Raw genomic sequence first — 16,834 nt, 5'->3', positions numbered from 1 at the left:
CACAAAACCAAAGGCACAACACACTGCCCAGTCTGCAGATAACCCTACAGATGGGGATACCTTATAAACATAGAACTGACATGGCAGGTATCAAAACATGTATGATAGCCATATCCACGCACACACTGTTAAATGAATATTACTCCAAATGCAGTATAGCAGCACTTACAATCTGTAGTCAGGTTAGGCACATCCCCCTCCTGTGTATTGCCCTGTTTCCACAGTGTATGTTGTTAGAGGTAAATCCCCAAGCCACCTGAGATGCTGTTTGCCAAACAACAGATCTAGTTCCTGCTCAGAGTGAATGAAAAGGCCCAACAACAACATGATGTTCCTAGATATTGGAGTGTGTCTCCATGCAATTGGCTATGGGAATGCTACCGCAGCTGTTCCACATGCAATCAGCTAGGGGAGGGCTGCAATTCATGCAGAGGCCATCAGCTGTTCATGAGCATCACTTAAAATACACATGCTGCTGCCTAAGCAAAGCAGGTGTAGGTCTCCACATCCACCAGAGAGGGAGTGAGAAAGGCAGACAGAGGCAAAGACAAGTCAGGGAGGGGTGGGAGAGTAAAACTTAAGCATGTTTGTGTCACACACCTACCAGCATAGGGTATCAAACCCCTGATGACTATGTAGTGCTATCACAGTTCTATGCAATTATTGTATGCGCCACATAGGTTACCTGTTGTGGAGCCCTCAGAACGTATATGTGATGGTGAGTGACATCTGCAACAGGGATATGGTAGCTATATGGTAGGTGACATTCATGTGCCTGTCCACATGAACAGGTGTCAGTGTCAACACAGCCACACTCTCACAGGGACTCACACACATTGACACATTTGCCAGGGCCAGGATTACAACTCATCACTAGTTACGTTGCAACAGCACATTACTGTGCAGGTATCACATGCACCACATGGGTTATATGGAGATTATATAGGCAAAGGGTATGGGGAGGTGTCTGACATCAGACAGCATGCTTCACTCTGCCAGTGCGGGTTGTAGTGAGTATGGCTGTGATCATACGCATCATACAACACACACAAAAAACACAGGGTGCCAGTACTGACATGCATGGGTGCATTTCTGCATGGGTGTGTGGTGGTTGACTGTGCCAGATGGCTATACAAGGCTAGGTGATGGGTATAACTTGGCATCAGGCCACATGGCAATGGTCCGCATTGTGGCTCAGGGCTGTAGTTTCTGCATTTGCCCACACAGGTGGGTATTATATACCCCATCAAGTCTCCTGGGTGACTATTATGTGTTACCAATTCTGTGCATTGCTTGCCATGTATGTGTTCCTTAGTCCATGACATGGATGATGCCTGGGATGTGCACACCTCCCACATGCATGTACAGTGACATGTAGAACTGTACCTGGGGTATCTGGCCCATGTTGTGTACACATATTATCATCAGATGTGCCAGTCTTAGCCAGCTGTGGCGGGAACTGGTAATGAACACCAGGTTTACTCTGCACCTACATTGATAGCATGCTAATGGCATTCCCTGGTGTCAGTGGCATCTGTCCATACAGGGCATGTTTTCAGGCATGGTACATCCTTTGTGAGTCACATGTGATGGCATCACAGGTGTTGCAGGTGTCCATTGGGGAACATGGGGAAGGTGCACTGTCTGCATGTATGTGCCTATTGTACAGATGGACAGGGTGCCATGCCCTCTGTAGTCCACTGTAATCACTCCTTAGTTACTATCAGTGGCCAATATGCAGTGTACTACACACATATTGGCTGTTGCCTAGGCATGTGCATGTGTGTATGAGACATGGGTTGATGTTACATGCATGGGTATGGATTTGCACCCCAGCCTCTCAGCTATTTCACATCTGTTATCTCTGTACAGTGGACACTATGATATATACTAGGGCCACCATATAAGAAATTTGCAAAACCTGCTCTATATTGGTCCCAGGTGTCACACACCCAAACCCACCTACACACAGGATATAAGTTACAAACACAGACATCTGTCATGTCTGGGAGTAGAACCCCTACCTAATTAGTTTATTACACTACAGCACTACACAGTTATAGTACACACCATGGAGATTACTACTGGAGTATTCCTTCTCCAAAGCTGTATATCACATTGGATGACATCAGCAGGATTGCCAAAGTAGGACATTTGAATTGTAGTGAGTGCGACTAGCCTAAAATGCATTGCTCCCTACACAGACAGTGACACACACACAAAAATCCACAACCGACATGTGTGGGTATAGAACCCCTAATAGAGGTCTATAGCATATTATAGCATAGAGCTGCTATAGGACACACCACGGGGATGACTGGAGAGCTTCTTCCCCAAAGGTGTATTTCACAGTGAATGACATCAGCAGGATTGCCAAAGTAAGGCATTTGAAATGTACTGAGTGTGACTAGGCTATAATGCATTGCTCCCTACACAGACATTGAAACACACCCAAAACATCTAGAATTGTCATGGGTGGAAATAGAACCCTCACAGAGTTCTAAATCACACTACAGCAGTGCGCTGTTTTGGCACACGCTATAGAGATTACTGGGTTACAACCTTCCCAGAGGTGTATTTCTGGGTGGATGACATCAGCGGCCTTGCCAAGGTTGAGCATTTGAATTGTAGGGAGTGTGACTACCCTAAAAAGCATTGCTCCCTACACAGGCAGACATGCACACAAACACACACATACTTGCCATGTTTGGGATTAGAACACCTAATTACTTTATCACACTAGAAGAGTACACAGTTACAGCATGCACTATGGATATTACTGGGCTGCAATTTTCCCAGAGGTGTATTTCTAGGTGGATGACATCAGCAGCCTTGCTAAAGTTGAGCATTTGAATTGTAGGGAGTGTGACTACCCTAAAAAGCGTTGCTTTCTACACAGACAAACTCACACACAGTTGCCAAGTGTGGGATTAGAACTTCTATCTAACTAGTTAATCACACTACAGCAGTATGCAGTTACAGGATGCACTACAGAGATGACTGGGTTACAACCTTCCCAGAGGTTTATTTATAGGTGGATGACATCAGCAGCCTTGCCAAAGTTGAGCATTTGAATAGTAGGGAGTGTAACTACCCTAAAAAGCATTGCTCTCTACACAGACAGAGACAGACAGACACACACATGCACACAGTTGCCAAGTCTGGGATTAGCACTCCTACCTAACTAGTTTATTACAGTACAGCAGTACAGCTTTATTTGACGCGCCATAGAGATTACTGGGCTACAACTCTCTCAAAGGTGTATTTCACAGTGGATGACCTTAGCAGGCTTGTCACAGTAGGGCTATGTGGAGGGCAGTGTGTGTGCATGGGCCATAACCCATTCATCTAGGGGTTGACATGCCACATGCGGCCACAGCCTGAGTCATATTCCACAGGTACACGTATACAGCTGCTAGATGACTACTTCATTGAACAGTCATGTTGCACAGCCGGCACGTGCACCACATACTCTGTAATGCTTGCAGCTACCTGTGGCTAGTATCTGTAGTGTGTGACATCAGACCCTCGTGTGGTTGTGGCCCTTTGGCTGTGTGCTGGATGGGAGAGCCCTGGATGGCTCCTTGTCACAGTCACCCTCTTCCACACATCTATGTATGTCTACCTTTGGCTTATTATAGTGTGTTGTCCTTACATATGTGCATGCAGTCCTATCCACTGTGTGTGCAAAGCATGAGTGGTGTAAACTGAGGAGTGTCTGCACTAACATCTGTGGCTGACAGATATGTCTGGCCCACTGGTGTGTGCAGACATGGCCTTCATGTGTTTAAGTGTGTGAGCACGCCCAGTATGACCTATCAGTATGTTGTTGACTGACATTGCCTTTATTTCTCTAAGTGTGTGGGCATGCCCAGTATGGCCGTCTGTACTGAATGTGTGGATTGAGTCCAGATAGTTTGTACTGCAGTGCTGACCTTTGTGTTGTACACCTACAGGTAGCATGCTGTCTCTGCAGGGTATCCATTGATAATTTGGCATGGACTGTTACTACATCTCTACATAGGATGGGGGGCACACCTGACTATTTCTACATTTCTACACAGGATTGTGGGGGGCACACCTGACTGTTACTATATTTCTATGTAGGATCTAGGGGGCACACCTGACTATTTCTACATTTCTACACAGGATTGAGGGGGGCACACCTGACTGTTACTATATGTCTACGTAGGATGGGGGGGGCACACCTGACTATTTCTACTTTCTACACAGGATGGGGGGGCACTCCTGACTGTTACTACATTTCTATGTGGGATAGAGGGAAGGGCACACTTGACTGTGACTACATTTCTATGTTGCATGGGGGGCAAACCTCACAGTTCTACACATTTGCTAGGACTGTACTGGTATGTTGGGTACTCCATTTCAGTCTGTAGTCTTACCTATCATGCTGGCTACAGACATACCAGTGTACTACAGATCTTAGCTTTTAATTACCTACATATTTGTTTCTGACTTCCTACTCTTGAGAACTGACATTCCACTGCCTGACCTGCTGTAGTCTGTCTGTGTAGGCCTGGGGGGAGAGGTTAGTCATGGGTCTCATTCAGAGGCCATAGCACAGCCTTTGTTTGTATTTGTCTACACCTGTCCTGCTGGCTGTGACTGTTGTTGGATATGTCACCCTCCCCGACTGGCATGTGTGAGTCACTTACCTTGTGGGTGTCCCAGTATTGAGGGTGGTGCGGCAGGGCTGCCTATGTCGGATGCACATAGTACACTCCCTACACATGGTTAGGCACAGGTAGTGTACTGTTTGGCATCCCTTTTACTGTATGTGAGAGTCGAAGAGATGTGTTATTCCCTGGGTCCCTCCTGTGTCAGTGTATGTGCTATGCATTGCCTCTTTGCCAAGGCCAGGGCATACTGGGCACTCCTCTTTCTGCCTACTGGGGCAGCCTCAGGTTCTTCCTCCTCCAAGTCACTCTATGCCTGTGCAGGCCTTGGCAGTGGTGGGGGGCTGTGTATCCCTGCCCCATGCTGTTCCTGCTGCAGCTGTTTCCGCAGGATCATATTGTATAGCATGGCATATACAAGGACAATTTGGGTACATGTAGCTGGTGAGTGCTGCAAGACTGCACCGGATGTGTCCAGGCACTGGAACCATGACTTGAGCAGCCCAAACACATGCTTTACTATACTTCTGGTCTGTGCGTGTGCCTCATTATGGAGTTCTTGTTTGGGTGTGTGTGCATTTCTGATGGGTGTCATCAGTCACGGCTCCAGTGCATATCCAGCATCCCCCACTAGGTGACCGTGGGGGATGTCCCCATTAGCAAATCTCTGGTACAGCTGTGTCAGATGCCAGATGTGGGAATTGTGATAGCTTCCAAGGCAGCCAGCACACACATTCATTATTATGCCCTGGGCATCGCACATGACCTGGCAGTTGATGAAGGGGAAGCCCTTGCGGTTGATGTAGACCCTACCCGCTCAACGGGTGGTGCTTTGATGCATATGTGCGTGCAGTCTATAGCATGCACTACTTCAGGGTATTCTGCTATTTGGTGGAACATTTGCATATTGCTGGCCAACGCCTCACGTGTGTTAGGGAAATATATGTGCTCACAGACATGTGCTGACATGGCATCCAGGAACTGGTGGAGTACCCTGGATGCCGATATCTGTGAAATCCCCATTATATCCCCAGTTGGGATTTGGAAGGTACTTGTAGCTAGTATTCTTAGGCCTACACATACCTTGGTATCCACTGGGATGGGTTCTCCTCTGCTCAACAATTTGCTGTAGGAGGTCCCTGTCCACCCTATAGCGCTCCACTATCTCCAGCTCATGTAGCCGTTGGTAGGTTACTCTGGGTCTGTACACTCTTCTCCATCTCCTCACTGTGGATTGGGTGACAGCATTCACATCCTCACCACCCTCAGCCTCTTCCACCAGTTGTATGATAGGTATTGCAGCCCCTATCATTTTGCTGTTGTGAGTGTTAAAAGTTTACACTGGTGGTGTAGAGTGTGGAAAAAATCAGAGGGGAAGATGTTTGCTTAGTTTATAGTAGTGTTCTGGGCTGGGCTGGTCTGCTGCCTGTGTAATTGGCTGGTTCTTATACATTTCACCTGCCAGCTAAGCTAGTTCTCCTTGATTACCTTCCTACTGCTGTTTCCCTTCTCATTGCCTTCCTGTTTAAGTCCGTGTGTGCACTGCACAGAGTGCTCAAATGTGCACATTGATGCTATTTCCTGGTTTAACTTCTTTTTCTGCATATAAAACCTGGTGCATGGCACACACACCCGCTTAGACTTTGTAAAGAGTGCTAGGCAGGTTTAGACATACCCCTAGCTTAGCTGTGCTAACCTAGGAGCAAACCCAAGCCACAGGGCTCCAATCCAGTTACAGTATGCCTGGCACACATCCCCATGATGTCACCTAACTCCTAGGCTTGCACCAAGCTATTCCTACTCTTACACTGTTGGGATCTGACTCACATGCTGGGAAAAACTGGGATTCACTATCCTTCACCTCATTTGCATAGGCTTACCTGCTAATGCATAGTTACATGTCTCACACTGAGCCTCTCCCCTTAGCAACCACTACTCACTGGCCATGTTGTCTTCTGCCTGCTATTGACTTGCATGGCAGAATACTGATTTTAGTTAGAATGCTTAATTTGGGTTAATTTTGTTATTTCCCCCCAATCCCATTTGGGCTCCACTGACCTACGTTTAAACAGCCGAGATCAGTTAAAAAAAAAAACTTGATTTTTGTATTCTTTTTTATATTTGGAATGCCAATGGCCTTATACTTGGCCATTGGTATACTTGCTACATGATATGCAGCCTTGATTTGGAGCTGTCACAGTTCTGTTTTGGATTTTGCAGACATGTAATCGGTTACTAACCGAGTACATTTCTGCAGATAGCACTAGTCCTGCACGGATGGTTGCAAGCTTCCTGGATTGCAAAATCACCTTATTTTCATGGATTTCTCCTGCAAATGGGGTGATTTGCATACAAGTTCTTCGTCCGTGCAGGATTAGTGCAGGACTGCTTGTGCACGCCCCTGCAGGCTGTTCCTAGATCGCACAGCAGACATATTGCCTGCTTGAGCTCCTGTATCAATATTGCATGCCATGCAAGCTTTCAAGAATCCGGGGGAATGTCACTTGCTGAGAATGTCTGTACTATAGAGGGTTCTCCTCTGCTCAACAATTTGCTGTAGGAGGTCCCTGTCCCAGTTATTTATTTACTACGTTGCCTTTTTGATCTTTTAAGTCTCTCCTTATTCTTGTATTTTCTTTCACCATTTTACTTAAGTATGGTGCTGCTTCTTAATTTTTTCCTTGCAAAAAGTATTTTGTTTAAACAATCTTTTATTTTTTTCTTGATTCATTTCATACAGCTTTCCTTCTTTTTCTATAAACTCTTCACCATTACTTGCTATGTTTTTGAATATTTGGTTACTAATTTTCTTACAAATTCCTGTAGGCTTTTCAATTTTTGCCATTTTAATACCTCTTTTCTATATTTTTGTTTCAAACTGATCCACCATCTCATCTAGTCTTTAACAAATTTCTCCTTTGTATTTGCTCTTGCCATAATTGCAGTATTATGTCCTTTGCCTGTTCATTGAATTCTAATTCATTAATTGTTTTTATTCCTTTGCCTATCTTTATATAATTCTTTTTTTCTTGTATATCTAGCCATATGAATAAATGGTCTGAAAATCCTGTGATTTTAGAACCTTGATGTAATATAATCAAGCTGTCTGAAACTATAAAATAGTCAATTTTGGTACTTAAATTGCTTTGTTTTGTATGCCCAATTCTTATTTTCCCATAAGTACACTTTATTATATTTAATCATATCTAGAATTATTTTAGCATCTGCTCCTTCTTTACATCTGTGACTTAAATCACAATTAAAGACCCCCATTATGATTACTTGCCTATTTAAATTTGCATGCTCCATTATTTTTCTAAACATGATTTCTCTTGTTTCTGTAAGGTATGTTTATAACGTGTAATTTACTCTATAAACTTGATTTTTATACCTTATGTCTAATATTAGTATTCTTCCAATGAGTTCTATTGTATAATCTGCAATATATATCCATTATTTACACAGGATGACTATAGCAGAGCATTTTTCTTTTCCTAAATTCCAAATTGCTTTGCCTTCCCATAAACCATTTATTTGTTCTCTTTCTTCATCTATTATTCTAATGTCATCAAATGCAATAATATCCATATCTAATGTCATACACCTTTCTAATACTCCTAGCCTACGATGAATATTCTTCATTCTGTTGATGTTAATGGCTAAGATTCTTACAGTAATGAATGGATTTTAACTTTATTCTTTTCCTTTTATGTTCTCCCCTAGAGTTACATTTTTGAACTCATGTTTGCTGTCTTTTACTCTTTTCCGTATGGAACCTCTTTTGTTTCTTGCTGTTACCTTTTTCCTTTTTCCTTCATCACTTGAATTACTTATTTCTTCTTCCTCATTTCCTTATCTGTTTCATCCACACTCTCTTTCATATCCATTGTTACTTTGACTTCATTCCCTTGTTCATTTTGTATTTCCTCTATAATGTCTAATACAATTTCATCTTTCACTTGTTCCTGTACTAATGTTGTTTCTTGTGTATGTTTTTCTAGCTCTGTACAATCCTTTCACGAATTACTGATCTTTTCACATTTTATACACTTCTATTCACATTTCTTTGCTTCATGTCCCATTTTTCCACATATAAAACATTTTCTTTTATTACAGTTGTTAATTAAATGAACATCCTTACCACGTATAAAACATGTCTTAGGCTGTCCCCAATATCTGACCATACCTTTGTTTCCTTCAATGTTAATTGTATTAGATAAATGCACATTTTTTTTCATTTTGCATATTACATTACATTCCCCCCTCCCTTCTATAAGACTAGCAAAATTAATAACAGAGCCGGTGATTCTCTCTTTGCAAACTCTGTAAGTAGATCCTGGAACTCTCTTCCAGCTGATTTTACCTTGCTTTCCACCTTAGGTCAATTTAAAACTAGACTCAAACAACATTTGTCACTTAACTGGCTATGTCAATGTATCAAGCCTGGCTAACTCTCCCTAGAATGTGTAAAAATCTGCTAACCAGTTTACTGTGTAATTTAATTTAATCCTGACTTGCGCTCAGGATTAACTGTAACCTGTGGAACTTGTTTAACTTGCTTACTTATGTAATCTCTGTAAATAGTCTGTTTGTAATATGTAATGCTGGTATTATGTAATGCTGTATCTGCTTACCCTTGAAGTTTTTCTCCCCGGGCCTCCGCTGAAAATGGACATGCATCCAGTCGGACTATCCCAGTCAACAAATGTAAAATAAAAAAATAAAAATAAGCCTCTATTATCATATATTTTTGTGACATGCAAAACGTCTATACATATAGTCTTTAAATACTCTTTCAAATCATCTCTTTCAATTTCAGTTCTAAATTGCACAAACACTTTCTTTTTGCTTCTCTATTAAAAGCCTGTATTACACGAGTTCCATTGATTGATGTCTTTTCTTTTATTATATTGCTTTATACATTTTTCCATATGTTTAGCCTCTTTAAACAGAATGACACAGAATGTATCCTTTTCACTACAAATAAAGGCTCTTACCTCTTTGGGTTATATTCCCAGTGGTGCTATGACACTGTCCCATGTCTGGGTTATATTCCCAGTGGTGCTATGACACTGTCCCATGCCTCATACCTGTCTAGTTCCTTCTCCATCTTGTTGCTTATCCTACACAAAATGTTCTTCTAATTTCTACATTTTTCCTTCTTTTCTTTCACCCTCTCTAACTGTCTGTGTGTACGATCTCTTTCTTTTTTTTCTCGTGTGTATTTTCATTCTCTTGAATTCTTTCCATTATCTCTCTCCATGATGCTGCCTTTTCGCTTTCTGGCTCACTTTGATCTTGTGATTCTTTTAAGTAGACATCCCACAGCTCTTCTGATTGGAGGGTTGTAATAACACATTCTGTTGTAGAAATATCCTTTGCAAACAGACTTTGCTGAAAAATATCTTCGGAATCCAGGATTGTGCCATCCTCTGCCCATTTTTCACCTCCCTTCACCTTTTTTACATTATTGCTTCCATTCACCTCCTTCTTGGCATCTTCCAACTCCTCCTCCATCATGTTAGCTTCAACATCTCTTCAATTGACAGCATTTTCCTTCTCCATAGCAAGTATAACACTTTCCTTCTCCTCAATGCTTCCTGCTTCTTCGAGCCGGCTTCAAGCTTGGAACGCATGACAAGAAGCTCCATATTGAATTGTGTACCCATGCAATTGTCCGTATGAAGAGTAGGGGAAGTTCCCCAGTGTCATGGCTAATTTTCTTCTAGTAGAATAAATACTACCATCGGTCTCCCCTGAAAAGAAGTCACTAGCCTAGTTGGAGTAACCCAGTCAACACAGGATAGACAAAACAAAAAAATTAAAAAAAAAAAAAAAATATATATATATATATATATATATATATATATATATATATATATATATAAACTCTCTAAAATGTAAAATGTAATTAACATTTCAATCGTATTTTTTTATCTAACCATGTGCACTAATTATGTTATTAACTGATGTGTTTATCTTACAATTTTTAGAGTATGTATAATGTTTGATTAAATTCCTGACATCTATTATAATGTTTTTGGAGCTTTTCTAACTGGGCCTTCACTGAAAAGGACCATTTTGCATGGCCATTTGGACTATTCCATTAAAAAATGCAAGCAATAGAAATATACAATATATATCCATTCTTTACACAGGATAACTATACCTGACTGCTCATCAGTTTGCAATACTTAAGTTGACAATTAAACAGCAGAATACTCAATGGCAATCTGATTGCCTACAGACTAGTCTATTTCCGCTCACCATTTGACTAAAGAAAGCAAAAAGTAACATGTGGATGAGCAGGGAGCTAAAATCACTTCTAAACCTCCAAAACGAATCCTGTTGAGATGACAAAATGGTTAATATATAAGTACTCATGATAGTAGTATACCTTTTCAAGACCTAGCCAAACCATGTATGCCACTGCAAAGTAATATTTTATTACAACTTGCAGGCCAGATTAACTAAGAAACCAAATCATATCTGAAAAGAAATTCACTCTGCCACATGAAGATACCAAGTTAACCAAAACTGAAGGTGCCTTATTCCAGAGTAGCATTTGTAAATAGCAATGATTTTCCTTTTGAATCCACCCTCACCCCATAAATCTAACTCCTCACGCTTATGTACCTTACCTTCAAATGTTCTGCTTTAAAATGATATCAAGAAATTATAGTGAAAACCTAACTTATAAAGAAAACGATTAAATACAAGTTTACCATTGCCTCTGGTTTTGGTTAATGCAATGGTATGCCCCCTATTATGTATCCCCTCCATGACATGAATGACCTTATTATTGAACAAGGCATCCCATCTTTCCATATATCTGGAAATGGTACAGTCAAGCTTGTTTTAAAAAGAGCATATAAACCAGCCACAGGCTGCAGATGGGTATCCAGTCTTCCAGTATTAAGAACATATTAGAAAAAATATGTCTGTGCAATCATGTAAAGACATTCAAAAATACAATATTTTTTCAGGCACCAAACTGATTCTGGTTCAATGCACTATGAACTCTGATGACATCCTGTCACGGAGGCAAAGAGTGGTTTAACAAGTCCCTAGCAGACCTTTACTAAAATTTCTGACCACATTGACAATGATCTCCTCCTGATCTTTTTTGAAATATTTGTCCTGAATAATAATGTCATCAAATGGCTGTCTAATGCATACGTCTTAACCTCTTAGCTCAAGAAATCTGGACAAAGCCAAAAATAATGCGGGACAAAGGCCCAAAAATGAGGGCAAATTTTAAATATTGCTTTTATACACTTAGAACATTGATAGAATACTAGCTTTTACGTTAGCAGATTAATTTTTGGAAGGATAGGAAGCCTGAAACTCAAATATCTGTCATTATTTTGTGACTTCAGTCCTGGATTGCTTGCCAGAAAACTACAAATTTTAGGAGGAACAGACAAAAATATGAGGCAAAAATCTGGACATTCTGAGAAAATCTGGAGAGTTAAGAAGTATGGTCCAACTGCATCCATCACTGATTCTTCACAGCCAAAATTGGATCCTGTCTGTCTGATAGACTGACAAGGGCCACTACCCAATATAGCCTCTATGAATAGCAGTAACCAATACATCTCAATCTTAGTACCAGAAGTCTGAGATAACCGCCCTCCCATATTAAGAGGATTTCCAGATACAAAACAGTGAGAATCTAACTAGTAAACTTCTTCAGAAATTAAGGAAAATGTCACTTGTAAATATAATCATTGAATGATTGACTCCATGTCCTTAACAGGACTTCATGCTCTTGAATTGTGAAATACTCCATACATGGAACATTTTATATAAAGCCTATGTACAGTATGTGTTCCCAGGATACTTGAAAGCTGATATATTCCAAATAACTTTGAAGTCTTTAACTCTATCTTGTCAACCCTAGCATTTCACTAACTTTGAATTGTGTGTTGTACTGTATTTCTTTTTTTTATACTTTTCACGAACCTGGGATAAACGTGAAGTAAGTACCTAGTGAATTACTCCAGCAAACAGTTTTATATAAATAAATAAATAATGTAATCAATGTTTTCTCATTTAATAAACTGAAATATCATATGTTTTCATGTATGCTGATTTATATAGAATGGACTTAAGCAAACTAAATACACTTACTGCAGAAATGGTTTCATTTTCAAGGTTTTTAAACTCTGATGAAGATGAGTTATTTAGAAAAGGTGAATATTCCTTGTTGTAGATTCTAAATGCTAAATCTTGTGTTCTATTAGCATCTGGATCGCTGGCAGTGGTCTGTACTGTAGAAACACCTATAAAGAAATTGCAGAAATTACATTTAGAAAAAATATTATACAATTGGTCCTCAAAGAAGAATAACAGCAGCCAAGAGTGTCACTTACTTGTTGGTGCTGTTGAGCTGGAGAATATCGTTACTACAAACGTACTTGCACTGGTTACTGACAGTGTAGCATTTGTAGCCAGCATCTGTGGAGTTGACTGGTTAGTTGTAATAGCTGTACTTGTATTTTGCAGGGATGATGTAGTAGTAACAGCTGAATATGGCACCTGCGTATTTGTCTGGTTACTTGTAACAGGAGTACTTATATTGGAAGTGCTTAGTGGTTCTGTAACAGCTGAGGATGGCGTGAGTGTAGTTGACTGGTTAGTTGCAACACTAGTGCTTGCATTGTACAGCGATGATGTATTCGTAACAGTTGAATATGGCACTTGAGTACTTGTCTGGTTACTTGTAACAGGATTACTTACATTGGAAGTCATTAATGGTTCTGTAACAGCTGAGGATGGTGCATGTGTACTTGACTGGTTAGTTGTAACACTAGTGCTTGCATTGTACAGTGATGACGTAGTTGTAACAGCTGAATCTGGCACCTGCATACTTGTCTGGTTACTTGCAACAGGAGTACTAACATTGGAAGTGATTAATGATTGTGTAACAGCTGGGGTTGGTGTGAGTGTACTTGACTGGTTAGTTGCAACACTAGTGCTTGCATTGTACAGCACTGATGTTGCCGTAACAGATGAATATGGCACCTGCGTACTTGTCTGGTTACTTGTAGCAGGAGTACTTACATTGGAAGTGACTACTGGTTCTGTAACAGCTGTGGATGGTGTGAGTGTACTTGACTGGTTAGTTGTAACACTAGTGCTTGCATTGTACAGCGATGATGTAGACATAACAGCTGAATATGGTGCCTGCGTACTTGTCTGGTTACTTGTAAAAGGAGTACTTACATTGGAAGTGATTAATGATTCCATAACAGCTGAGGATGGTGTGTGTGTACTTGACTGGTTAGTTGTAACACTAATGCTTGCATTGTATAATGATGATGTAGTTGTAACAGCTGAATATGGCACCTGCGTACTTGTCTGGTTACTTGTAACAGGAGTACTTACATTGGAAGTGATTAATGGTTCTGTAACAGCTGGGGATGGTGTGTGTGTAGTTGACTGGTTAGTTGTAACACTAGTGCTTGCATTGTACAGCGATGATGTCGTAACAGCTGAATTTGGCACCTGCATACTTGTCTGGTTACTTGTAACAGGAGTACTTACATTGGAAGTGATTAATGGTTCTGTAACAGCTGGGGATGGTGTGTGTGTACTTGACTGGTTAGTTATAACACTAGTGCTTGCATTGTACAGCAATGATGTCGTAACAGCTGAATATGGCACCTGTGTACTTGTCTGGTTACTTGTAACAGGAGTACTTACATTGGAAGTCATTAATGGTTCTGTAATAGCTGGGGATGGTGTGTGTGTACTTGACTGGTTAGTTGTAACACTAGTGCTTGCATTGTACAGCAATGATGTCGTAACAGCTGAATATGGCACCTGTGCACTTGTCTGGTTACTTGTAACAGGAGTACTTACATTGGAAGTGATTAATGGCTCTGTAACAGCTGGGGATGGTGTGTGTGTAGTTGACTGGTTAGTTGTAACACTAGTGCTTGCATTGTACAGCGATGATGTCGTAACAGCTGAATATGGCACCTGTGTACTTGTCTGGTTACTTGTAACGAGAGTACTTACATTGGAAGTCATTAATGGTTCTGTAATAGCTGGGGATGGTGTGTGTGTAGTTGACTGGTTAGTTGTAACACTAGTGCTTGCATTGTACAGCGATGATGTCGTAACAGCTGAATATGGCACTTGTGTACTTGTCTGGTTACTTGTAACGAGAGTACTTACATTGGAAGTGATTAATGGTTCTGTAACAGCTGGGGAAGGTGTGTGTGTAGTTGACTGGTTAGTTGTAACACTCGTGCTTACATTGTACAGTGATGATGTAGCTGTAACAGCTGAATTTGGCACCTGCATACTTGTCTGGTTACTTGTAATAGGAGTACTTACATTGGAAATGATTAATGGTTCTGTAATAGCTGAGGATGGTGTGGGTGTAGTTGACTGGTTAGTTGTAACACTAGTGCTTGCATTGTACAGCGATGATGTCGTAACGGCTGAATATGGCACCTGTGTACTTGTCTGGTTACTTGTAACAAGAGTACTTACATTGGAAGTCATTAATGGTTCCGTAATAGCTGGGGATGGTGTGTGTGTAGTTGACTGGTTAGTTGTAACACTAGTGCTTGCATTGTACAGAGATGATGTAGTTGTAACAGCTGAATATGGCACCTGCGTACTTGACTGATTACTTGTAACAGGAGTACTTACATTGGAAGTGATTAATGGTTCTGTAACAACTGGGGATGGTGTGTGGGTAGTTGACTGGTTAGTTGTAACACTCGTGCTTGCATTGTACAGTGATGATGTAGCTGTAACAGCTGAATTTGGCACCTGCATACTTGTCTGGTTACTTGTAACAGGAGTACTTACATTGGAAGTGATTAATGGTTCTGTAACAGCTGGGGATGGTGTGTGTGTACTTGACTGGTAAGTTGTAACACTAGTGCTTGCATTGTACAGCAATGATGTCGTAACAGCTGAATATGGCACCTGTGTACTTGTCTGGTTACTTGTAACAGAAGTACTTACATTGGAAGTGATTAATGGTTCTGTAAAAGCTGGGGATGGTGTATGTGTAGTTGACTGGTTAGTTGTAACACTGGTGCTTGCATTGTACAGCGATGATGTCGTAACAGCTGAATATGGCACCTGTGTACTTGTCTGGTTACTTGTAACGAGAGTACTTACATTGGAAGTCATTAATGGTTCCGTAATAGCTGGGGATGGTGTGTGTGTAGTTGACTGGTTAGTTGTAACACTAGTGCTTGCATTGTACAGAGATGGTGTAGCTGTAACAGCTGAATTTGGCATCTGAGTATTTGGCTGGTTAGTTGTAGTAGAAGTACTTACATTGGAAGTGATTAATGGTGCTGTAACAGCTGTGGATGGTGTGAGTGTACTTGACTGGTTAGTTGTAACACTAGTGCTTGCATTGTGCAGAGATGATGTAGTTGCAACAGCTGAAAATGGCACCTCTGTACTTCTCTGGCTACTTGTAACAAGAGTACTTACATTGGAAGTAGATGATGGTTCCATAACAGCTGAGGATGGTGTGTGTGTAGTTGACTGGTTAGTTGTAGCAGTAGTACTTGTGTTATACTGTGATGTTTGTGTTGTAACCTGCATAACTGGAACAGAAGTACTTACACTAGTTATGGCTGATGCTGCAGTAATAGATGAGGATGGTATTGGTGCACTGCTTTGGTTATTTGTAGAAGCATTACTTGTACTGTACAGTAATGAATTGCCAGTAACTGATAAAGTTGTTGGCTGTGTATTTGACTGGTTAGCTGTATGACTAGTAGTTGCACTGGTTAAGGATGATGGTGTAACAGCGGTGGTCAGGGGCTGTGTACTTGACTGGTTAGCTGTTATAACATTACTTATACTGGTTATGGATGATGATGATGATGTATGTAACAGCTGAACTTGGACTTGACAGGTTATTTATAACACTAATGCTATCTGTGAGCAGCGATGATGGTGCTGTAACAAGTGAGGTTGGGGTCTGTGTATTCAACTGATTACTTGTATTAGTAGTACTAACAGAAGAAAGGGATGAAGCTTGTGGTACTGAAGTTGATGTCAGCATAGATGTGTTTGATGGGTTTGCAGTTAGCAAGGTACTTTGAGAGCTTTGCAATGGTGCTGCTGTTGTAATAGCACTTCCATTTTGTGATGCTGGCACTATGGCTGATGTCATTCCAGAAGTCTCTGATGACTTTACTGTTGAAGAA

At 41.0% G+C, this 16,834-nt stretch overlaps 1 protein-coding gene across 2 annotated transcripts in view; it reads right to left on the bottom strand.

The window, feature by feature from the left end:
- The window catches only part of LOC122806611 (mucin-3A-like), a 391,121-nt gene that overhangs the window by 304,902 nt on the left and 69,385 nt on the right, over positions 1-16,834 (bottom strand). For both annotated transcript variants that reach the window (XM_044077178.1, XM_044077177.1), the window contains exons 3-4: positions 13,013-16,834; positions 12,771-12,922 (exon numbers count right to left, since the gene is read on the bottom strand). The exon at positions 13,013-16,834 is cut by the window's right edge and continues 511 nt beyond it. In XM_044077178.1, coding sequence (XP_043933113.1) covers positions 12,771-12,922; positions 13,013-16,223 — 3,363 coding nt within the window. In that variant the 5' untranslated portion in view covers positions 16,224-16,834. The remainder of the gene's footprint in view (positions 1-12,770; positions 12,923-13,012) is intronic.

This window comes from Protopterus annectens, chromosome 7.part0 (genome assembly GCF_019279795.1).
Source record: "Protopterus annectens isolate FY-2018-M chromosome 7.part0, PAN1.0, whole genome shotgun sequence".
NCBI lineage: Eukaryota > Metazoa > Chordata > Ceratodontiformes > Protopteridae > Protopterus > Protopterus annectens.
Note: the sequence above shows the minus strand (reverse complement) of the source record. Positions and strands in the feature narration are given on the sequence as shown.